The sequence below is a fragment of the Sparus aurata genome, chromosome 16 (assembly GCF_900880675.1).
Source record: "Sparus aurata chromosome 16, fSpaAur1.1, whole genome shotgun sequence".
NCBI classification, from domain to species: domain Eukaryota; kingdom Metazoa; phylum Chordata; class Actinopteri; order Spariformes; family Sparidae; genus Sparus; species Sparus aurata.
This window is the reverse complement of record NC_044202.1, coordinates 24,873,671-24,898,459: the sequence shown is the minus strand read 5'-3', so window position 1 is coordinate 24,898,459 and position 24,789 is coordinate 24,873,671. Positions and strand designations below refer to the sequence as shown.

Genomic DNA, 24,789 nt, shown 5'->3' with positions numbered 1-24,789 from the left:
ATTTTTTGGCTTTTATTGATAGAACAGCTGAAGACATGACAGGAAACAGGACGAGAGAGAGGGGGAGTGACATGCAGCAAGGGGCCCCAGGCCAGGACTCGACCTCAGGGATGCCACAGTGAGGACAAAGCCTCTGTATATGGGACGTCCGCTCTACCAACTGAGCTAATTGGAGCCCTGGTAATGACTAGTTCATAAATATCTGTCAATCAACAAACTGACCGCATGCTTCATAAGTGGTTCTTGATAAATAGGCCACTGATTGTGACGACTCGTTTATTTCTAATTACTATATCACAAGGTACTCTTTTTGTGCCCCATCGAGTAAAGTGAAATGTAATACTGGGTAGTTACTAAGTCATCCCTCATTATTGCAGAATCTTGACAAGTAGCTTCTGAGGTTTCCCCGGAAGTTACAATTTGTTTCATAATAACAAACCAGAGAAGGCAGGATCCTCAAAAAATATTTGAATCATTTATTCAGACCACATAATCATTCACATCTAAGTCATATTCTGTAGCAGCAGTGCCACTGAAAGCCTCACCTGACAGACCTCACTTTGAACCTGCCACTCAAACGTTTCGGTGATATGTGTCACTTTACTGGACAGCGCACAAAAAGAGTAACTGATGATTAAGTGATTAGTAATTCAGTTGTCACGAGTTTCTGCCACATTACATACATTATCTTACTTCTTCTTCACAAAGGAACCCATGGGATGTCTATGCCCCAACAAACTGCTCCTGCATTTCAGCAAACAGAGCGGATGTTTTACTTTGTTATAGAAAGAAAAGATTCTTCCTCAGCATGAAAGCCCATTTCTTTTCTTTTTTTCATAGCAAAAAGGATGAGGGGTTCAGAGACATGTGTCTCTACTTAAGGATTGCCCTAATTTAGTGTAATATTCTTTAATTATGTGATTTTAATTTTATTCTTGTATCTTTTTTTGATTATTACAGTTGAATAGACCTAGACTTAGACTTTCATTCTTATCGTTCAAATTGCACCTTACAATGCAGATTGGAATGAAATGTAATTGCAAATGGCTCAGCATAGTACAGGATAAAACAGCAGCAAGTATCTATTTATAAAACAAATAAGATAAACATACATTACCATATAAAGTATGAAATATATTGCACACGTGTATCGTTATATTATATTGCACAGTCCAGTGAAGCAGTCCTGTGTGGATGTGTGTGTAAGGCAGGATGGAAGGATTTTATTTTGAGTTCAACAGTAATATGGCTTATTTTCATTTTATTTTTTTTATTTTTTTTTTTAGGAAGAATAGAACCTGGCTGTTCTACTTCGAAGGCTGCAGAACCTCTTTCCAGAGTCCAGCAGTGAGAACAGTCCATGGTGGAGCTGGGAGGTGTCTCTGCTGATGTTATGAGCCTTGGTCAGGAAGCAATTTTTTTAGCAATGTCCTGGATGGGATTTTTTTTTTTAAAGACCCTGACTCTGTTATTAAGATTAATAATATTCATATATATCTAAAAAAACCTTCAACAAGCGTATCCCTCTAATGTACAGTTAGGAGCATAAATCCCTTCATGGCACCGAGCAGAAGCGAACTGCAACCTTGTAGTTGTCCCCCGGGCCTGTAGGGGGCAGTGATACCTTTACTAAGTCGCTACAACCACCAAAGAAGCTGGACGACCACACGTGTAGCATAGTGTCAACATGGGGAAAAGAAGCCAGAATAAGCAGCTTTTCACTAATTTATCCAAGAAACAGAAGAAACACTTGAAGGAGTTTGGAGAGGAGCATCCATTCCACGATGTGTAAGCAGTACAACACACTCCGGCTTTTCCTAAAGGAACAATTAAGCTACTTTTTATGTTAGCAAATTAGCTGAGTAACATTCAGCCCTGCTCACAGTGGGTAGCCTGTGTTAGCTATAATGATGTTAGTGAAATGTACATTTAATGCTGTTTGAATGAACATCACAAAGTAATGACACGGCTCCTTAAGACAGTAACCTATTTTTTCAAGGATTCTGAAGGTGTCTTATAAAATCACAGTTACATTGCAACTGTATGTCAGGTGTGCTGTGCTCCTGTATAACTGCAGATACTAGCCTGTCCATTAGCAAAGGGGCTTGTAGCAGAGAGAGTGCAAAAAGTACCAGTAACAAACTTTTAAAGTAGTCGTACGCATAGCAGATACATCATTAATCCCTTACCCTGTGTTTTATCCATTACACATCCATAATATTGACTGTAAGCTGCACTGCACATCATCCTCCATATGAATCAGCAACTATAAAACAAGAAGAAAGGTGATAGACCTGATGCTCATTTCTAGGAATACTTATGTCGGATGAGTCTTACAAGGGATTTTGTTGTAGACATGGCCGTCCTCAACACTTTCATGGGCATGCTTCCTCTGTTAACCCCAACTCATACCCTAATTGTCATGTGCAAAAAGCTCAGAGCTTTACTACGTACTATAATATGAACCGGTCAACAAACAGCCCAGCCAGAGACCTTTGTTAGATTAGTCTCTGGAATAAGTTTGTGTATTTTCAACCAGCTTTGTATTGCTAAAATGTTAATGAAACTGAACAATGGTAAACTTCTTTCCATTTTGCCCGAACCCAAAGCCCCCTGCTGTTTTACTGGTGAAAATCTGCCAAATGGAAAAAAAAAATCTAAAGTCATCTGGCAGTCTCCGGGGCTGATGCATCAACTACAGATTGCTGTTCCACAATTTGTATGTCTCCATCCACTGACACAAATAGAATAGTCGGATTGACAGAGAGAGAGAGAGAGAGAGACCTCTTACCAAACTGAAATAACCACAATTATTTCACATTTCATTTTTTTGTGCAATGTTAAGATGTAATATGAAATTGTTTCTTGTTTTAAAAATGGACAATGAGCAAAACTTAAGCACTGTTCAGCTCGCAGTACACCAACCATCATCAGGAGTGTGTAGTGGTCCAGTGCGGCACAGTGAATTCTGGTTGTGGTAGGTTTTAGATGGGCGAGTTTTATGCAAGGGATATATTTCCAGCAGTGAAGACCTTCTGCAAAATTCCAGTTTGTATTTTTACAAAGCATGCTTGTTGTCTCTGTAGCTACATTCCCCATGTGTTTTTTTACAGAGTCGGTGCACGACCTGAAAGAACTGAAATAGTGGAACTGGTGAGTAGCTCTGTACAATTCCTGATGGAACAAGTTATTAAGCCACATTCATGCAATATGAGATTGATGATCAAATTGAAAGATGTCTTGTTCTCACCTGTGTAACAGCCAGCAAGCCCAGAACACTCTGATGATGAGTCTGATGAGCTTGAGGAGGAAGAGGAGGAACCAGAGCAGAAAACAGCCTATCAAAAACTTCTTTCAACTCTCTGCCAACCAACCAGTAATGACCAGAGTGAAGAGGAGAGCACTGACAATGAGGAGGAAGAGGAAGAGGAGTTTCTTGCTGAAGGTGAGTTGTTTATTGCCAAGCACGCTGAGGGCAGTAGAGACAAAAACATTGCAGTCACCTGTATATGGTTGTGCTTTTTACTTTAGGAGACAATGATGGAGTTGGTGATGACAGGGAGAGTGGTGAGGAAGAAGAAGGTGGAGAGGAAGAACCAGAAGATGCAGAAGTAGTAGATGGAGAGGAGAAAGACCCCGGAGCAGAGGAGTTCATAGACAAGGAGAATGAGTCTCAGTTCTGTCTGGAGACCAACTTCATAGACGAAGGAGGACCAGAGGACACTAACAGCACTGCCGAGCATGAAAACGGCAAAGGTAAGAAAAAAGAAGCTAAAAATACAAGTTTTTCTCGTAACAATAGATCACCCAACATCCCTTACTTATAGGAGAATTAGGAGATGTGTTTTATGTCATTTTAGTTTCCAAATGTACATTTCAGAATATGATTTGACTCAAGTGTTTTTTTTTCTGTTTGTGCAGACATGTTTTTACAGCATTTGGACACAGAACTTGTTGAAGAGGATGTGCAAAAGATCACATCTGGCAGCAAAGCCAAGGCTCAGATCATGGTATTAACTGCACTTTTTTTTTTTTTTTTATGTGTGTGTTTTTTCCATTTTTTTCTTTCACTTGACTATCTCTGCTTTTTCCCACATTTAGTGGCCAAAATTGGGCACTTTACTCTGCTCCCATCCCCTGGAGAAGTTTGGATCCATCGGCCCACAAAAAGACACAAACCTTCCACTTTTCCACAAACTTCTGGAGACTCGCTGGAAGGATCTGAACCAGGCCTCTGATGCTAAGGGGGTGGCTGAAGAGATCAGCCCCTTACAGCTAGAATTACTAGCTCTTATGGGCTCCTACAAGGACCTCTACCACCCAGAAAGCTGTCCTCTGAACCAGGGCCCTCAGGTTCGATCTGCATACTGCCTCCACATTCTCAATCACGTGCTTAAGGCCAACTCGCAGGTCCTGGCTCACAATGCGCAGCTAAGAGAGCAGAAAACTCAGGCTAAGGCTGGAGCTGAGCCCCAGGACGAGCCCAGAGACCAAGGAATCACCAGGCCCAAGGTAAAGTACTGGATATATTATATCTTGCTGCTTAACAGAGCCTTTTTTTCACATTTCTAAACATTACCACCATTTGTAGTAATACAGTAGTAATTAATTGAGTTTGTCTTGTGAAGTACACATTTTTGAATTCTCATTCTCCCTGTCTTAGTCTCAAGTACCAAGAGTACACTGGTTGAATTAGATGCAAATGCTTTGAATTTGATGTTCTCTGCAGCTGTCTCAGGCTTCATCACATTTGATACATGTTATTTCATCTAGAATCTCTCTAGATTCCCCTCGTTATTTATGTTGTCTGGTTAATTAATGCTATCATGACAAAACACATATTAGATATTTTTCTTCCTGCTCTAGTGTAACAATTGTTCTGAATGTGTCAGGCCCTGATTCTCGTTCCATTCCGAGGGGGAGCTCTGCGAGTCATCCAGACGCTCATCAGCCTCCTGGAGACCAAAGGCAGGAAGATAGTGGTCAACAACAAGAAGAGGTTTAAGGAAGAGTTTGGAGAGGGGGCAGAAGACAAGCCGTCTAATCTGCAGAGACCAGAAGATTACAGTGCCATCTTCTCAGGCAACGTGGATGATCACTTCAGGATAGGTATGGTTTAACAAAAACAAGTCAGCCCAATTTTGGATGACATCCTAAGTCTTTCTGTCTGACACCTTGTCCTCTCTCCTCACCAGGCATCTCCATAGTGAGGAGCAGCATGCGTCTGTACTCTCCCTTTTACTCATCAGACATCATCATTGCGTCTCCACTGGGCCTCCGTACACTGCTGGGAGCAGAGGGAGAGAAAAAGAGAGACTTTGATTTTCTCTCCTCCATTGAGCTACTGGTGATGGACCAGGCAGATGTCTTCCTCATGCAGAACTGGGAACACCTCTTGGTACACACACCTGATTGATAATGGCACCATCTGCTGTTTAATAATATAATTTTTTGTATATAAACTGTAGCATGCGGGTAAACACTGTCTTATGTAAAATCACATGGTCCATTCCCTCTACAGCATGTGATTAAGCACATGAACCTACAGCCCCTGGACTCCCATGGAGTGGACTTCTCCAGGGTGAGGATGTGGAACCTGAACAACTGGGCCAAACACTACCGTCAGACACTGGTGTTCAGCTCCATCCAGGACCCACAGATCAACAACATCCTCACCAAGCACTGTGCCAACTACCGTGGACAGGTACATTACACACTATTATGCCCACTCCTCGGACTAAGCATTCAGTACAGACTGTGGTTTGGTCGTACACATGACTAAGAGGCAGAAATGATCTCACAGATTGAGTAAATCCTCAGTGGTTGGAGTGATGGCCACACTAAGTTGTTTACTGTGGTCAGCTGGATATCCCAGAAAAGCTCTGGTTAGACTTTTTCAGATCAAGAGTGTAAAAACAAGCTTAACCAGGGTTTTTTCATTGCCATTCAATGTGGGGGTTTTTTCATTTAAATGGCAATTCTCTCTCTGTTTTTTGGCCCAGGTTGCCACTAAAAACATGCCAAAAACAGGTTCCATCTGCCAGGTTCTGGTTCAGCTGCCTCACGTGTTTCAGATGTTCCCCTCTGACAGCTTCATGGACCATGATGCTCGGTAAGGCTCTCCCACAGGTGCCAATCGCCAACTCTCTAAGATAGGCAAGGTGGTTTTAAATGCTTTTGGGGGAAATATGATGTCGCCATTCACATCTCGTCCCGGGAGTCTGAGATTTGAGATAACAAACTTGACTTTCTTATTCTTCCTTTCCCATGAAAACATATGCACTTACAGTATACAGTCTTCCTGAATGTATTCACATAGTGTTGTCACGATACCAAAAATATGACTTCGGTACGATACCTGCCTAAAATATCTCGATACCGATACTGAAACGATACCACGGCGGAAAACTAAAACATCATCAAAAGTAATGGAATAAAATATTAGATGTCAGAATGTGAAACTTAAAATGATTTATTTCTTTTTATTAAAACACAGTCAAAATAAAAAAACAAACAATTTTTTTAGCTACTTAACCTGTTAGAACAACAATGAAATGATTATGCAGCTGTTTAACTTAGCTGCCAATGTGGTTACAAGCATCTCTGTATCAAAGAAGACAAGTGTCTTCTTGTTTTGTTCATTTGTCTTGTTTGCTCTCAGAGATTATCAAATAACCTGATTTTCCATAGTAGAAACAAATTAACAGCACCGTAACTACAATTTAATTCAGCATTAAAATAATGAACATAAATGACATTTACTGTAAGTCTGGCAATTCATAAAATAAGATAATACTTTTTTCATTGCACAAAGGGGAATTTTGCAATTTGCATTTCATGATGATAAAGTAGCCTGCAACTACATTAGTGCTCTAAAGTACAACACAAATGACCCAGACATGGTGGAGGTCTGTGCTAATCAGGCCATATTCTAATAATATAAGTTACAATATGTATTATAAATTATTGACAAAAATGGACATGCTATGATTATATTACTAGTACTGATTGACTTAGTGGTGTTGTTGATCAGCATACTTGTGAACACCAGCGCATGTTATGGTAAGGTTCATGTTACCAGTGTGAACGTTGTGTTTGCATACAGAGATGTGTGGAACCACATCGCACTGTCTGCCTCGTGCAACTCTGATGGTAAAAAAAAAGTTTGCTTGTCACAAAAAAAAAACTCGCTTGACCTCCATCCGAGGGATATTTATGTCATCTATGGCTAACCTGCAGCTCTTTGAACTCTTTGAACAAGTCCGCATGTCTGTCGGCTAGATGTTTAGTTGGACGTGTTTACTCCCTTGGTCATTGTGGATTTAAAGAGTCGTTTACAGACGGGCTTTGTGGTGTCCGTGGGCTTGCTCTTACTGTCGGCAACGATGGCGAAATATTTCCATAAGCAGAAAAAAGCTGCACACAGACACGCCGCCCCGCTGTCGCACTAAGTTCATAAAGTACCGATACTAATAAATTGTGAAAAAGTATTGTTTTTAACGGCTGGGTATTGCGGTACCTTTCTAGTATCGGTTTACCGTGCAACACTGTATTCACATTTATATCTCTCACAGAATTTCTTATTTTGGTTATGCGGCTCTTTTTGTTTTTTATACAAATCAGTTCTCCCAGTCGTTTAAATTGTTTTTAATTCTTATGAGGTGATTTTTTAATTATCAGAAAGTTGTTTTTATGTTTCTTGCACATTGGTTTACTATTTCAAGTGAATAAAAAGTAGATTGTAATGTATGCAACAGCTCAAGAACTCTTGAGAATGGTTGTTTGATCCTGACAACATTTAAAGCTGTTTTATCTCCACTGTTCCCCACCCCGCCTGTAGATTTCAGTTCTTTTTAGATAAAGTACTGCCGCAATACAGGGACTCCATTATGTCCCACACGCTGATCTACATCCCATCTTACTTCGACTACGTCCGGCTACGAAATCACATGAAGAAAGAGGAAATCAACTTTGCCAGCATCTGCGAGTACTCCAGCAAGTCGGAGGTGTCCAGAGCCAGGCACTTCTTCCAGAAAGGGGATAAACAGTTCCTGCTCTTTACTGAACGCTTCCACTTCTACAAGAGGTCAGTTCTGTGTAATGTTCCATCAGGTGGTCCCTCATGTGTTGGGATCTTTGATTAATTTGAGGAGGATTTTGTCTTTTCCCTAAACAGTTAAAGTACAGGGTCATTCAGTTACTAAAGGGACACAGTGGGGTCGATCAAACTGAGACTTTACAACCGTAGGAGTTTTACTTAAAGTAAATATTCTCTTGATGTTGATTAAGTCACTTCCATGCCGACTTGCCAACAGTCAAGGGTTCAAAGAAAGTTATCTTTATTACTTTTTTAAGAGTCAACATATCACCAGTTGCTATAGCACACAGAGGAAATGGGTGTGATTCTTTTTACAAAGTTCAAAAGTTAGACCTCTGACTTTAGCTGTTTTTTTGTAAAGAGTCATGCCCTTATCTCTAGCTCATTAATGTCACCACAAGATGAAAACGTAATTTAAAGGGACAGTGTGTAACGATTTAAGTATATTATTAACTCAAATCAACGTCTTCATTCATAAGTAAGTCCTCATTGGTGTACAATTACCTCTGCCAACAATCTGACTTATCTTCCTAAGCGAAGAATTACCTATCTGAATATACATAGCATGGGCAAGCTCTATGGAGGCCACCATGTCTTTCCGGTTTTAAAAAAACAATGGACTGCCGAGAGGGACACAAAGCATTACGTGGTACTACGTAGTAAGGGTAAACGCGTTTTCGCTCAGAGCCAGCTTGACTGCGGAACTGAGAGGGAGCTCAGCGAAAGCGCTCATCACTGCCCCGGAAAATTTAAAAAGCCTGCAATTTTTGTTTTATAAATGGAAGACTACACTTATGCCACGCCACAGGAGAAGGGTTACCTCATTACTTGAATCAGTAGAAATACTCAACGCGGTTGGGAAAGACTCCATACTTTGAAAATAAGTTTCTTGTCTGTCAGGGCCACCGTAGCTTCCGGAACGTCTCAAACGTCTTCAGAATGGGAGGGGTGAGCAAAGGAGTGTTGCAATGTAGAACCTCACAGCTAGATGGTGCTAAATACTTGATATATTACACACTGTCCCTTTAACTTTTATTCTGTAGGTTTTTTTTAAAAAAACACAGTCTAAAGATCCAGTGTTTAGGATTTTGTGGCATGTTATGGCAACGTTGAAGATTGTAATGAATATTAAACCCCCTTACGTCCCCCTCACCAACAGTGGATGCCAATAGCTGGAAAAAGAAAGGGCCTCTCTAGAGCCAGTGTTTGGTTTGTTTCTTATGGGCTATAGGCAATGGTGGTGTGGTAGTGGTAATATGGACAGTGTAACAGGAATGATTATATATGACTGGAGGTACTGAAAAAATGTGATAAGATAATAGATATCTGTATCGTCCTCACTGGTTTCCCATCATACTTCATTCTCTGCCTGACTAGAAGGTTTGCGTAATAGGTATTACATTTTATGTAATAAGCAAATTGTCCTGAGCCCTGCAGAAACTCTGATATCAGACTTCTTTTTATTAAGGTACACCATCAAAGGGATCCAGAACCTGATATTTTATGGATTGCCCTCCTTCCCCCACTTCTACAGTGAGGTCTGTAACATGCTGGCAGCGGGGGGTCAGGGGGAGGAGGCCAGCTGGACCTGTACTGCCCTCTACTCCCGCTATGATGCCCACAAGCTAGCCGCCATTACTGGAGCCCAGCGAACTGGACAGATGCTGCACTCCAACAAGACTGTTCACCTTTTTATTACAGGTGGGGAGGATAAAGCCTCCTGATGGGGAGTTCGACAGGCAAAAAGAGACTGTGGTAGATATCCTCTGTACATAAATTCAGTAGGAGGAGTCTGAATTGACAATGTTCAAAGGGTGTTGAATGCAGGTCTGGTGGATGTGGAGTGCCTTCACAGAGTAGTGTGCCACTTCAAAACGCACAATATGCTTTCCATTAAATTTGGACAGTGTTACATTCACCTGTACATATGCCAAGGAATATGTTATTGTTTGAAAACATGCTTATCAGGTTTGTTTTATGGGTTACAGATGAAAGTCATCAAGAAACATTAAGCCAGAAAGTGAAGAGATAATAAAACACTTTAGGGTATTTGTAAGCATGATCACTGTGATAAGATGTTGTAAAACTATCATGCAGTAGTTGAATGTTCGTTTACAGATTCAGAATACAGTAGAGATATTTTACTATTTGATTATCTTGCCTATTTTTTAAGTTTACATTTTTGTACCTATAGCTGAAAGTGCTTAAATGTTCCTAAAGTGCTACATAATGATCAACATGAATTTGTATGGTGGTGTCATTAATACAAAATTGTTCGAAGTTGACCCGAAATGTCTAACCCATGTTTGTTTGTTCAGTACTTATTGTACAGAATTATAAGCAGAATACTTCTGTATATTAATTTGTGGGTATGAAACACAAACACAAACATAAGAAAGAACAACTAAGAATGTCACTTGATAGACTAGAAGAAGAGCATGACAGGATATCAACAGACTTCTGAGTCCTGCTTACTCAGGTGCACTGCATCTCTGACCTCATGATACAAAAGAAAGGGGCACAGCTGACAAAGAAATGACCTACACCATGGACAGCCCACACCGTTCAACAAAGTTAGAAAGCCAAACAGGCTCATATAAATACAATCAGTGGTACGACTTGCCCACATAATTATTAACTCCCTGTGTTGCTGCAAGAGTGACTTTGGCCACAGAATTACGGTGTGTTGTCCAGAGGCAGAGGTGTCAGAGACAGGCTGTGATTATGGATGACAAGAAAAAGAAGCTCAACCTGAAGCGGGAAGTAGGGCTCTTGGGAGCCGTGTCCCTCATTGCAGGGACAATGATCGGAGCTGGAATCTTCATGACCCCGCAGACAGTGCTCTACTCCATCGGCAGCCCCGGAGCTAGCTTGGTGGTGTGGGCTGCCTGCGGTTTACTGGTGATAATGGTGTCTTTCTGCTACGTTGAGCTGGGCACTGTTATAAGAGAATCAGGTGGGGAGTACATCTACATCCTCAGGACCTCAAGTCCAGTCCTCGCCTTCATGTTAATCTTCAGCTCTGTGATATTCGTGAGACCTGCTGGTGTTGCTGGCATGGCGCTGGGTTTTGCTCAGTATGTCGTGGCTCCTTTCTACCCAGACTGCCCCCCTCCGATTCTGCTGGTGAAGTGCATGGCTGCAGCTTCAATTCTAGCGCTGGCTATTGTGAACTGCCTGAACGTTCGCCTTTCCATGTCAGTCCAAGTGTTTTTTATGGTGGCCAAAGTTCTGGCCCTGGCAGTCATCGTAATTGGTGGTGTGGTGATGCTTATCAGAGGCCACACTGAAAACTTTGAAGACTCCTTTGAGAACACAAATGTAGGCATCAATCCAATTGGCATTGCTTTCTACCAGGGACTGTGGTCATATGATGGCTGGAACAATCTCAATTACGTTACGGAAGAGTTGAAACGCCCAGAGGTAAGTGAACAGGTGTTTGGGGTTTTATTGCACTTTATTGCATTATTTGGTTCGACCAATTAAAAAGTCTATGTGACGGTGACACTGAACTTCTGCCCAATGATTACCGTAAAGAAATAATAAATCTTTTCTTCTGAACTGAAAAACAAAGTGCTATTTTAATGAATGTTCAAACATTTATCTACACTGCCAACATGACCACTACACTATATAGCACAGGACATGAGCAAAGAACAGGGGAGTCTGCAGGTATGTTGAAACCATATGATGCAGAACTAAATAATACAAATAATGATATTTGGCACCAGTGTGTGTATGAAAAAAAGAAAAGGCAATACCATATCAGGTTGATCCAACAACCCAGCACCACCATCCATGTCAAAACATAGCAGTCAGAAACCTTCTTTCCCCAGTGACATCAAATAAACTGCTTACATCCAAATGAACACCTGTTACAACCGCCACTACCGAAAGTGTCAGTGAAGTGGCAAAATCAAACAAACCACTCTCAACTGTGCCATCTCATATCTTCCACTGATTGTACCAATAGGTAACACTTGATATCCCATGGCTGTGGCTACCAGTTAAACATTTCTGAGTAGAAAAGTATTTCATCATAACTTTTGTCAAAATTCTTTTTTTTAAAATATTTTTTTGGCCTTTTTAAGGCTTTATTGATGGAGCAGCTGAAGATATGACAGGAAACAGGGAGAGAGAGAGGGGGAGTGACACGCAGCAAAGGGACCCAGGCCGGGAGTCGAGCCCAGGTCCGCTGCAGAGCCTCGGCACATGGGACGCCCGCTCTACCAACTGAGCTAAATGGCAGCCCTTTGTCAAAATTTTAACGTAAATGTAAGCATGTAGCTGAGTAAGGGAACTGAAGAAAAAGGGGGGTAAGTTGTTCACTTTTCATGCAAGCAATACAGTTTAGCGTCAGCTTTTCAACATCCACCATGCACCAAGCAATTTCTTAGAGAGATTGACTTCTCTATATTTTCTCTCTGTATTTGTATTTGTAATCATGTCCACATTGTCTATATGTGTATGCACTAATTACTGCAATTGCCACACACTGAATTAACAAACAAGTCCTCAGTGTTTCTCCTCTCATCCAAGAGGCTTCTTCAGTCCTAACTAACTGGAGGGTAGTTGCAGGTGTTTAAACTCTGTGTGGTTGTGAACTTACAGAGGCGTTAAGGACACGTGTGAGCTCTGAATTTCATTTTGAATTAACTCAAGCTTATGAATTTTTTCCTTACTGATGCCAAAGTACAGTGCATTACAGTAGTCAAATTAATAACCTTTTTTGAATCTAAAAAGAGAGAAAGAGTCTAACCTTAGAGATCAGTCTAAGCTAATGGAAACAAGACTGCACAGCTTTTGACCCCTGTGCATTAAAAGAGAGACCTGGGTCAAAAACCCCACCAAGGTTTCTGGCCTTGTCTTCTACAAGGATAGATTAAAGACCTTAACAACATTTAAACTGATGGATGTCCTTCCAAGAGTTAGGGAGAGTGAATATACTTATTTCAGTCTGAGTCGTTCAGACTAAGAACGTTTTTAGACATCCAACATTTGATGTAATTTAAGCAAGACTATATAGAAGATACGTTATTACTACTTCGTTTCAGTGGGACATACATTTGGTTGTCATCAGCGTATCTGACCCAGTGGGAGTCAGTACATAGAAAATGGCAAGGGACCTGAAATGGAACCCAGTGGAGCCCTGGAGATGAGGGAGGCGCTGGATGAAGAAGACTCTCCAGTATGATCAGAAAATGATCTTTTTGTAGGGTAAAAAATAAACTGGTCTAATGCCACATCACAAATTTCTACAAAAGACTTTAGACTGTTAATTAAAGTTTTACAACCTGTATCTAAAGCTGAGCTAAGATCAAGACGAATTTCAAACTGAGTAAAAATCTGCATCTGCATTGAGCCGTATTTCTTCTGAGACCTAAGCCAGAGCAGACTCTGTGCCCACATTCCAACAACCTGATTGGAATGTGAAAGATGACGTAAGCATTCATGGAGATCTGGGGATATAAATTGTCTAATTTCTGAAATTGTATAATTGAAAAATTCCTCACATTTTTCAGAGCATGCAACAATGGAAGAGTTAAATGAAGGACTGGTAACAGAATTGATTGTCTTGAAAAGGACTCCTGTCAGAGATGAGATGTGAGTACTAAAAACCAAGGGTTTTTGACAGCAACTTGGTCAGATAACATTAGATTTTTGAGAGATGCATGAGTAAGGAAGTTTGTCTTCACTTGTGCCCTGCTGGTCTGCATTGCCTTTTTATAAGCCAACACCCTCATTAATCCCAGGCAGAGAAGGTGGTTTAGCATTTTTATATTTAAAGGGTGCTATGGAGTTTAAAATGAGCAGCTGCTGTTGAAATGTTTGAAATAATTAACCTAAGTATGTTCTCAGGTGCCTCGTCTCTGTGCCTCTCTCTTCTCTGTTAACAGAGAGCAACAGTAGCTAACGTTTCTAAATGGAGTCCACATTCATAACCTAATGACAGGCTTCCAGCACCACACAGAAGTTCCACAGAGCCCCCTCAAAGATAATTAAAAAGATTCGACTGCAGTTGGCAGATCATGAAAACCTTTTTTAAAATCAGATCAGCAGATCCATAATATGTTCTTCAGCAGCCCATCAATATGATTTGTATTCTTTTAATTTTGCTGATACATTATGTATGTCACAAAATGAATCTGTGATTCTAATAAATATCGAAAGTGTGACTGCTGATAAAGAGAAGAGAATGATGTGAAAAAGAAAAGAGCAAAGTCATGAAAGTGGATATGCCACTCGTTCTGTCAGTGTGACAAGATCATGTCAGGCACCTGGCATTGATTAGCCTGGACTGATTATCTAAAGCCAATTGTAATGGACATGTCTAGTATCCAATAAAGCGTTTTTTACGGTGGTCAAAGTTCAAGCCCTGGCAGTCGTCGTAATTGGAGGTATGGTGAAATGCAAGCATTATTCCAACAAATTACACAGTCTATTTTATTTCTTTACGGTGAGCAGAAGGTCAGTGTCAGCGTAATGACACTGACCTTCTGCCCACCGTAAAGAAATAAAATAATAAATGTTTTCCTCTGAGGTGGAAAGCAAAGTGCTATTCAATGAATGTTCAAACATTTATCTCCACTGCCGACAGTATATGGCACAGGACGTGAGAAAAGAACAGATGAGCCTGCAAATATGTTGCAGCCATGCTGGGGTGGCTCTGCTATTCTGAACTGGGCTGAGCCTGGAGAAGAGTTTACCTTCATTCTGCGGATGGCTTTTTGTTTTTGTTTTTCATTTTTGTTTTTCTATCATTTCACATCTAGCTACTATGAGGAGGGAAGAAGAGGGAAAATAAACATTTCAGGGAAGCACTTTAAGCCTGTAGCTACCTAAATTGGAACAAAATCCCAATTTCTACATAATGTTGCTTTAACAATTCTGAAACTCTGAACTCACATGAGACCTCAAGCCTGTGATTTATCACTGCAGTGTGATGTCAGGTTGCCTTCCTCTTATGTGATTCTTTATCCAACTCTTTGCAGAGAGCCCTTTGAATGAAGAAGCAATCTTTATTAAAACAGAATCTAGCGCCTTGAATCCCGGTCAGAAGCGGCCGCTTTCTGATATTATCAAATCTGTGGACAAAACAATGTCAAAAAATGCTCTGCCCCCTGCTCCCTCAAAACCTCAGCCTTTGCTTCCTAGGAGGTTTTTCCAAGTGCCACCCCCCCATCTCTACTCGTCGGGGCCTTCTTAAAGTCCCTTGGGCTGTACCTGCCTACTCCTAATTGGTCACTTTGGTGGGTTGAGGGTTCATCTATCCAATTGACATGAAAAGGAGGTGGTCTATCTTCCCTGCTCATCTCCCATAAATGGCTAATCTGTTACTGTCCCTCCTTGGGTCTTGTATTCCAAAATTACCTAAATGATCTTCTATCCTTTTCTGGAGATGTACACGTTTAGATATCTTCCTCCATCTGACATAGGAGTCAGGCTCCGTTTTAATCCCTAGTGGCCTTGTCTTTTGCTAACCTTTGACCCACACACAGCTGAATGCTGCCTCCAAGGTCCCTTGGAGCTGTGAGCCCCATATTGTCTCCATTCCTTTACTTACACAAGGAGGAACAGGTTAAATTTAAACTGAGTTGAATTAAGGGCCAGAATGTGTTGCAGTCCAGATACCTCACTATCTATCTATCTATCTATCTATCTATCTATCTATCTATCTATCTATCTATCTATCTATCTATCTATCTATCTATCTATCTATCTCCTTGTGTCATGATTGTATTAGCATGGTATTACATTACCATGATGTGACAATGCATTATAATCCTGGTGTTACATGACGTGTCAGTAATTATTTATGCATTTTTATTTAGTTATTTCTGTGAAGTTGTGGAACATTTCAGGTCAATAGTCATACCATTCCATATTATATTTTCAATTTGTCTTTATTTTGTTAATGCTTTAGGGATAAGCAGGAGAATTTTAAAGTTGGTGGTCTGTCAGCATCATAACAAGCACACATTAAAAAATGCTAGATTAAATATAACCTTACTTGGGTTGTTAATGTTAGATATGGAAAAACAGCACTGGGTTAATCTGACCCATATTTTGAGTTAGTATAAGTGTTTAAAAGGACTACAGAAGTTTTTTTTAATGCCGGAGTTTCTCTTCTATTTAACCTTCCTGTTGTCTGCGGGTCAAAAATGACCCAAAAACAGCAGAGAAAACGCCTTAAATGTTGCTTAAATTTCATGTCTTTTCCTTAAGTGACCCAGACATGAGAAAAAGGAAAATATTGTCTTTATTCACATTTCCAAGGAAGATGTACACCACTTGGCTACACAGATTGTCTTTGGGTCATTTCTTTTTTCAGGCACAGACTCATTTGTCAGTAGATAGACAAGGAATGGCGGGGGGGGGGGGGGGGTGACATGCTGCAAAGGTCCTCCAGCCGGGATTCAAACTGGGGTCCACTACGTATGTGGCATGTGCTCTTAAGTTAACCACTCGACCTATCATGTTTGACCTGGAAGTCCAAATCACAGTAACAGAGTCAGTTACCGACTACAAAAAACACACACAAGACACACACTCACGCACATGCACTCACACACACACACACACACACACACACACAATGCTGATTGATCTCAGACAGAACTAAAACTTAATCGTGCAGGTGTACCGTCACCTTTCCACGACCCCATACACAACGTTCAAAGATCAAAGTTCAAACTGTCTCAGACACAACCATCAAGGCCCTGTTTACTAACACTTCTACATTCAGAGTGCTGCAGATGACAGAACCCTCAGGTCTCTCTGTGCTACATAAGAGAGGTCTGGCAGGAGTGGGTGAAGCAGCTGCTTGTTCTTCTGTAGTGGTCGTGGTCGCCCTCTCAGATTGCCTTGTTGGTTTATGCTGTTTACATTTGACTATTATTGGAAGTGCCTTCAGCACATTGCATTCAAAACTACTTTCTGCACATCTGTGATACTTTCTTGGGCTATACAAGTACTATCTCTTGATAAAAAAAATGTAAAAGAATTGTTTACCACCTTTGCAGTACCTTAAGAATTAATGATAACAATAAAAATCTACTTTAGAAAAGAAAAGATATATGACAGCTGTGTTACAATAACAATTTAAAATGCTAAATGGATTTGTCATTGAAAATGAAATGATTAGACCTTTAGACCTTCAGTGAGGGTGGGTAATTTTTGACTCGGAGGACAAGGGGCGTATACAGAACGTGAAGACAACAGGGGGGTTAAGGGATTGTTTTCCTCCATTTTTCAGACAAACTAAGTCTACTCATCTACACTGACCCCTAAAAATGTACCAACAGCTGATTGGGACTCAAACAATCTTTGGTGTAAAAATAGAAAGTGCGACTGTCTATCGAGGGAATTAGTGAGCAAGGTCTAACGCCAGCACCACACCTTGGTTTAGTGTCTGATTTCACTTCCTTTCGAGGACGTAGCTTTAACATTACCTAACAGTAGCCTGTTAATCTATAGCCAGTTCAATTAGAGCTTGTGTATAAATACCTAGTACTTTGAATGTTTCTGAGCAAGACGTAGCAGCTCTCAAACAATGGAGAGTGACAAACAGAGATTTAGTCTGAGGAGGGAAGTGGGGCTTATAGGAGCTGTGTCATTCATCGCTGGAACCATGATTGGATCTGGGATATTCATATCTCCCCAGTATGTGCTGTCTGCTATCGGGAGCCCTGGAGCCAGCTTTGTTGTATGGGCTTGCTGTGGGTTGATAGCCATGCTGGGGGGACTCTGCTATGCTGAACTGGGCACGGTCATACCAGAGTCTGGGGGAGAGTTTATCTACATTCTGCGGACAGCAGGGAAAGTGGTGGCCTTCATGTATGTCTTCACCTATGTCATCATCATGAGGCCTGCCAGTGCCACAGGAATTGCTCTGAGCGTTGCTGAATATGTTGTGGCCCCCTTCTACAGCGGCTGCACCCCTCCTCAACTGTTAGTGAAGTGCGTTGCTGCAGGCGGTATTATGGTGGTGGCTATAGTCAACTGTCTGAACGTCCGCTCAGCCACTGCCATCCAGGTGGTGACCATGGCGGTCAAAGTGCTGGCACTGACAGGGATCGTACTGCACGGTGTTGTGATGCTGTTCCAGGGACGCACTGAGAATTTTCATAAGTCTTTTGAGGGAACAAATGTTGATGTCAGCTCAATTGGCCTTGCTTTCTATCAGGGCTTGTGGTCCTTTGATGGCTGGAACACTTTGAATTATTTAACTGAAGAGCTGAAACAACCAGAAGTAAGGTTTCAGTTTTTACTAATGATTTATGATGAAAATACAACTATGCTTTTTGAAAATATTAAAAAGTGGAAGAAGACAGCTTTCCCCCTCCTGTAGCATTTCCAGTTGGTGTTATTGTTGGTACTGCTGTCACAAAGGCAACCAGGTTGCTTTTAGCAAGCAACTACCCACAACATGGGACAAAACATGAGCTTATTCATTCATTTGGTCTATTATGGTTTATAAAGCAGATTGAAAGGATTCCAGGCTGCCATGGATTGGTTCTCCATTTTCACAGGAGAAATCGGGCCTGGTGGCAGACAACATTGGTTTCATAGGAAACCAGCCTAATCGCCAATGGTGTCTTTTGACTGTTTAAATTTAGAGACTAATTACCTTACTTTCTATTTTTACTTGTTCAGTCATATGTTCATAGATACTTCTTTATTCTTATATGAATGATCAAGTTCAGCCCACATTCAGTCATTTCTTTATTGTTATTGTTATTGATATATATGTTCTCATAGAGACTTACCCAAGGCCGTGAAATATCAGCGACTGAGGAAAGTGGTCATTAATGGTATGATCAAGGGATGCGCCAAAGCGATGGATGTAGTATTGGTATAGGCCTCATGTTGGCCAAAATCACTGGATCGGATAACTGAGAGGGAAAAATGTATAATACAATTTTTTTGCCTAAACGCTCCTATAAATGCTTGAGCTATGCCTGACATGCTCATAAAAAGAGCAGTATATGTCACATGACTAGTTGGAGCGAGCTGGAGTGAGACTGTCATCATGTCAGCTGTGTGGAATTACTTTAAACTAGCGGAAGAAAGAAGCAAAACAGCCGAGTGCAATTTATTTAATGCAAGTGTTTCAAGGGGTGGCAGCACCGCTGTACACCATGAACTTGATAAACACTTGCAGAAACACCATGGCAAGGTGTTCTTGGAATTGTTTTGCAGGTGTCAAGAATTAAAGTGCAGTGAAGTCAGTGTGTTCAGCTCTCAGTACTTTTGTAGCTTCTAATTGAATCTCTTTAGTTTTTCTCGTCCTTTTGTACTTTCAAACATCTGCTGTGTTTTACTGTCTCATTGTGTTTGCTTTCAGCTGCTTCAGGAGTCATCTTTAGTTACTGCTGGTGAAAACACAACATTTCCTGTAATGCTGTTTCATAATAAAAGCTTTTAAATGACTAAATAACAGGGGGATTTTACTGTGAAGAAATTATAGAATATTAAACATGTTTGATACGGAATTAGTCGAGCCACTTTGGTTGAGTTGATTGATCAAACCGAGTAGAGCTAGGCCAGCAGACGTAATGGAAAAATGGCAAAAGTGTGCGAGTTCATAGTGGAATACTTGGAAAATGTTGATAATGTTTGGAGCTTAGAAGTGTGTCCAGTTTCACTGTTTAGTCTGACAGCACAGCAGATTTGTGGCTCACACAGGAGAAACCTAGAATTTGTTTTTTGCTTTGTCTCTTATTTTACACTGGGATTATAATACCTATATCATAAATACTCAGAATTTCAGTCAAGTTTCACTTTGAAATGTTTTGAATGTTTGAAAAATGCAAAAAGTTCTGTGTGCAAAGAAGTCAAAATAACAAGACACAGCACTACGGCAAAACTGAGTCATGATGTAGTGCATGTATTTCTTCTTTTAGAGAAGTAGAATATTTGTTCCACAGTTTAAGCATGTTTTGTAAATGACTAGGTAAAATGCGTTGATACACATGTATTATCTTTAGCGTTGTTGTTTATGACAGGGGGAATGCTGCATCAGATTGATATCGGTAACAGTAGATACTCTATGTTGTCTTATCGGCATTGGTATTAGGCATAAAAAATGGTATTGAGCCTTATCGAGTTTGACCTAGTCCCATGAGATAGAAGTCACATACAGCAAGTAGCTGCGAGTTAACATGTCTCTTAAGATGATACATTCAAGGCCTTGAAATATTACAGTTAATCAGTGTAGGTAACGAAGGAAACATTTGTGGGTGTTTAATTCTTAGAGACTCCCACAGAAGGATGGGATACAAGTTTATACATGACTGTGTACATTTTACAGCCTTTTGTCTACTTACTGTGCTGCCTGTTTAGTGATTTGTACAGTCACCAAGTGTATTCCCACTGCAGCACTTGTTTTCTGGAACCATGATCGGCTCTGGTATATTCATGTCCCCACAGTTTATTTTGGCCATCATTGGAAGCCCAGGAGCAAGTCTGGTGATCTGGGCTCTCTCAGGAGTTGTAACTGTATTTGCAGCACTGTCCTACACCGAGCTTGGGACAGTCATTCCTGAATCTGGAGGAGAGTTCATCTACATACTGAGGATCTATGGTTCATGTCCTGCTTTCTTTGCAGCATACACTACTATCATAGTTTTGAAGCCGTTTGAGGCTTCTGCAGCGGCATTGAGTGTTGCAGAGTATGTGATAGCACCCTTTTACCCTGACTGCCATCCTCCTGAGCTGGTAGTAAAATGTGCCGCAGCTGTGACTATACTGGTTGTTACCATAGTCAATGTCATAAATGTCCGGGTTGCCATCACAATCCAAGTGATCTTTTTGGTGGCCAAAGTGCTGGCGCTGACAGTCATTGTAATCGGAGGGATAGTCAAGCTTGTCCAGAGCAGCAGTGTAATTGTGGAGAATTTGAAAGTTGAGAATGCATTTAAAGGCACTCAGTACTCTTTGAGCAATTTAGGAATGGCTTTTTATCAAGGACTGTGGGCTTACGGTGGATGGTACAACTTGGATTATGTCTACAAAGAGCTGAAAAGACCTGAAGTGACAATGTATATCTGTATTATATTATGTGTTATGTATTTTAATCAACAGTACAACAGTTACTCTAGTCAGCAGATAGATGATGCCCTGATAAAGATTTAGCCAGACAAATGTCTTGATGCCAAACTGGGAAACAAAACCCCAAAACTCATTTTATAACTTCTTTTTCATTAGTTTTCTTCATGCTTTTTTCAAAACTTGTTCACCTATCTGTTGACTTTTTATCAGTTCAGAAAATGCTTTAAAGTTTCTGCACGCACCATAAAGATAGTAATGTGTTTTTATTGCCACAATTGTTCTCGTATCTTACTAAGACAAAGATTAGTGCCTGCCAGTTGTTATCAATGTGAAAACACAATGATGCTCTCAACTGGAAAAGGAATGTTAACTGGTGATCCATCTCAATTATAATGTGAGGGATTTAATAAACTCACATTTTTTCCTGTGTTGTTGTTATTTGCTACTCTGAAGAAACTGGAAACGATTCACTTGTCTTTGCAACAACTGTGCCAACAAAAACATCATGGAAACACTAAGGGGGGAAAGTTGTCTTTTGCCACTAAATTATGTAATTCAAACTGGACCATGTAAGACAAGCAGTGACAATGGAGAATCACAAGTCAGCAAATGTGATGAACAAAAACCTTTCAGTTAACACTAGCTGTTCAATCAGTTCAAACAGATTCACATATTCCTTTAAATCACTTTTGATGTTGCTTTAAAAAATGTATCTCTTACTCTAGAAGAAGAAAAGAAAAATCGGTTAAACCTGCACAATGTGAGATCACTGCAGCAATATGGAAAGGTTGTTCTGACGCACTCACCTATCAGTGCTAAATTGACTCCACTTTGGGTAATTTTATAACCAAGAGTTTTTTTACTGTGTCAGTTGTGGTTAAAATCATTCTATTGTTGAGTTAATATTAATTAACTGTAACTATCCCAGCTGGTTTGACACTTGAGACATTTGGGTCAACAAATCTTTATGCTGATAGATTTTATTCTTAAGGGGTTGGAGCAAAATCCTTTTTTACACAGGATGGGCAACTGTAACAACTACAGGTATGAAAGTAGATGAAACATTTACTTCCTAGCTGACAGATCCTAAATATTTTTATTTTAACTTGGAAGATGTTTTATTCCTTAAATGAATCATTGTCATACTCAGTCATTGTGTTATCCAAGCCAACAACCTACCTTACCTTGAACATCCACATGCAACCTATGTTCATTTTTCAATGTGTGAATATAGTGTGTGAAGAGTGCATACGTTGGGAATTTTTCTGCTTTCCAGCCTCATTGGTAGTTTTTTATAGATCTGGTTTGATCAAAGCAAAGATCATGTCAGTTGTTCATGGTTACATGTTTACCACGACATCACATTGGTGTTGCCTTTTTTATTTCAGGTGAATCTTCCAAGGGCAGTTATCATAGCCATTTCTCTGGTGACTGGCTTGTATCTGCTAGTTAATGTGAGCTATCTGACAGTGATGACACCAAAAGAGCTCATGTCCTCCAGCGCAGTAGCAGTAACCTGGGGGTAAGACAACACTTGATGTTGTTCACTTCATTTTAGAGGGGTATTTAAAAGGTTTAATCTACCACCTCGATGATACTGTGGAAAACATATCAAAACTGATGCAGCACAACCTGAGATATTGTCTTTTTTAATCTACACCTGAAATTGAAAATGTGGCACCCACATTTCAACTTAGCACCTACAGTTTAGTCTGAGTTTCAGGTGTTTTATGTTATGCTCTTGGCAGCTGATGTAGCCTAAGCCACTAGCCTTAAAGGGACGGTTCATGCCAAAATTCAAAACCCATATTTTTGCTCTTTCTTGTTGTGTTAATCATCCATCTACTTTGATTGACGGTGTTGGTTGTTTTGGAGATATTGGCTATAAACATCTCTGTCTTCTCTCAATGTAATAGAACTAGATAGAACTAGATAGAACTTGGCTTTTGGTGCTCAAATCCCCCTGAAAATACATTTGAAAAACAGCAGTGTCTCTTTCCAGGAATCTTGACCCAGTTACTCACAGTGATCTACAGTCTATGTTGTTAACAGTTTGAACATGTAGGACCTATTTTCTGAGAGAACTTTGAGATCAATCTTGTATTAACTTCAAGCCTTTTCCCACAGGAATAAGGTGTTCGGGAGCTGGGGCTGGATCATGTCTGTGGCTGCAGCATTATCTGCTTTTGGTTCACTGAATGGGACGTTCTTCAGCGGCGGCCGTGTGTCCTTTGTTGCTGCCAGGGAAGGACACTTGGTGAGAATCTGTCTTCCTTATGGACATGTGTTATATTATTCAGTATACGATGGTTGTCACAGAGTTTCACTGAAACTTGTGTTTGTTTTGTAGCCAGATATTCTGGCCATGGCTCATGTCCACAGACTGACTCCATCTCCGGCCCTTATCGTCACCACTATTATCTCTCTGCTGGTGCTTATCCCCGGAGACTTCCAGAGTATTGTCAACTACTTCAGGTGAAAGCCCTGTCTGCTTGTCGTATATTTAGTTTGACACTACTTTATTACTTTATTGAGAATGAATAACTTGTTTGTATGTGTCTGACACTCCTCATCATCACTGTTGTAGTTTCACTGCCTGGTTTTTCTATGGCATCACCCTGTCTGGACTTATCTACCTCAAGATAAAAAAGCCAGAGCTTCCCAGGCCATACAGGGTCAGTGTCACACACATTCATCATCATTATAAACATATATTTGTCTCTGTTTTAAACTAGATGAGAATCAGATGTCCGGTCTCTCCCTCTCTTCACAGGTCCCCATTATACTCCCCATACTGGTCCTCCTTGCAGCAATATGCCTGGTGCTGGCCCCCATCATAGACGATCCTCAGATTGAATACCTCTATGTGACTTTATTTATCTTCAGTGGAGCTATAATATACATACCCTTCATCCATTACAAGCTCTGCCCCAAACTGTTGACCAAGTTAACAGTCTTCCTGCAGCTGTTCCTAGAGGTTGCCCCGGCAGACAAAAACCTCTGATTTAGTAGGTTTTCCAGTTTTGTCGTTTGTGCTTTTATCAAACATTGCAGCTTCAAGATGTGTGAAACAAAAAGAACCAAATAATGAAACTGCTGCATCCTTTGTCAATAACCTGTGTACTTTTTAAGAAGTATGTATTATAATTTTAAAAGAACTGACTTCAATAAAATTATGCATAAACAGCTGTTTTTCTGAAGTGTACAATATGCAAGGAGAACATCTGCTTGGTGAGTTAAAAAATAACCCTCACACAGATCATGTGATTTAAAAAAAGTTTATTAAATAATTGTTATCTGCCAAAATTATAAAAGCAGACATGACCAAATCATAGTGCAACTTTCACATAACAAAATACTGTTCAACAAAAAACAGGAAAGAGCAGGGAAGGGAGAGAGGTGTTTAAGTGTGTAAATATACTGGGTAAGCACACAGACTGAACATTTGTATGAAAGTTGTCATACATTGTTATCAATCTCATCTGTCTGGTGACAGACTATGTTCTTGTGTGTTCATCTTCCCTGTTCTGTAATTTTGTATTTTTGTTGTCTGACCCCCACACATCAGATCACAAGGCAGGCATGACTATTTCAGATCTGTGCTACAGCCACCTTTATTCATGTAGTACTCACATTCT

At 40.4% G+C, this 24,789-nt stretch overlaps 2 protein-coding genes and 1 pseudogene across 3 annotated transcripts; all 3 read left to right on the top strand.

Annotated features, from left to right (window-relative positions):
* The first annotated feature begins 1,304 nt into the window (after positions 1-1,304).
* On the top strand, positions 1,305-10,383 carry utp25 (UTP25 small subunit processor component). The gene is made up of 12 exons (XM_030391553.1): positions 1,305-1,788; positions 3,114-3,153; positions 3,262-3,445; positions 3,532-3,756; positions 3,922-4,010; positions 4,102-4,512; positions 4,893-5,109; positions 5,196-5,398; positions 5,522-5,704; positions 6,003-6,112; positions 7,841-8,086; positions 9,567-10,383. The coding sequence occupies exons 1-12, from the start codon at positions 1,688-1,690 to the stop codon at positions 9,820-9,822; spliced, it is 2,265 nt and encodes a 754-aa protein (XP_030247413.1). The 5' UTR covers positions 1,305-1,687; the 3' UTR covers positions 9,823-10,383.
* Positions 10,384-10,518: 135 nt separating this feature from the next.
* Positions 10,519-24,340, top strand: LOC115565904 (b(0,+)-type amino acid transporter 1-like). 2 transcript variants are annotated; one of them, XM_030391556.1, is made up of 6 exons: positions 10,519-11,521; positions 22,540-22,673; positions 23,279-23,408; positions 23,502-23,626; positions 23,739-23,826; positions 23,925-24,340. In XM_030391556.1, the coding sequence occupies exons 1-6, from the start codon at positions 10,823-10,825 to the stop codon at positions 24,153-24,155; spliced, it is 1,407 nt and encodes a 468-aa protein (XP_030247416.1). In that variant the 5' UTR covers positions 10,519-10,822; the 3' UTR covers positions 24,156-24,340. The 2 variants fall into 2 exon arrangements, with proteins under 2 accessions (XP_030247416.1, XP_030247417.1); XM_030391557.1 differs by lacking the exon at positions 10,519-11,521 and adding an exon at positions 17,631-18,350.
* LOC115565906 (b(0,+)-type amino acid transporter 1 pseudogene) lies at positions 20,322-21,424 on the top strand (annotated as a pseudogene).
* Positions 24,341-24,789: the final 449 nt, after the last annotated feature.

Coding starts and splice junctions, on each gene's coding strand:
- utp25 (XM_030391553.1), top strand. CDS start 1,688: ATGGGGAAAAGAAGCCAGAATAAGCAGCTTTTCACTAATTTATCCAAG. Junction 4,011..4,101: donor AAGCCAAGGCTCAGATCATG/GTATTAACTGCA, acceptor TCCCACATTTAG/TGGCCAAAATTGGGCACTTT. Junction 5,705..6,002: donor GTGCCAACTACCGTGGACAG/GTACATTACACA, acceptor TTTTTGGCCCAG/GTTGCCACTAAAAACATGCC.
- LOC115565904 (XM_030391556.1), top strand. CDS start 10,823: ATGGATGACAAGAAAAAGAAGCTCAACCTGAAGCGGGAAGTAGGGCTC. Junction 22,674..23,278: donor GCAGTAGCAGTAACCTGGGG/GTAAGACAACAC, acceptor CTTTTCCCACAG/GAATAAGGTGTTCGGGAGCT. Junction 23,409..23,501: donor CTGCCAGGGAAGGACACTTG/GTGAGAATCTGT, acceptor TTTGTTTTGTAG/CCAGATATTCTGGCCATGGC.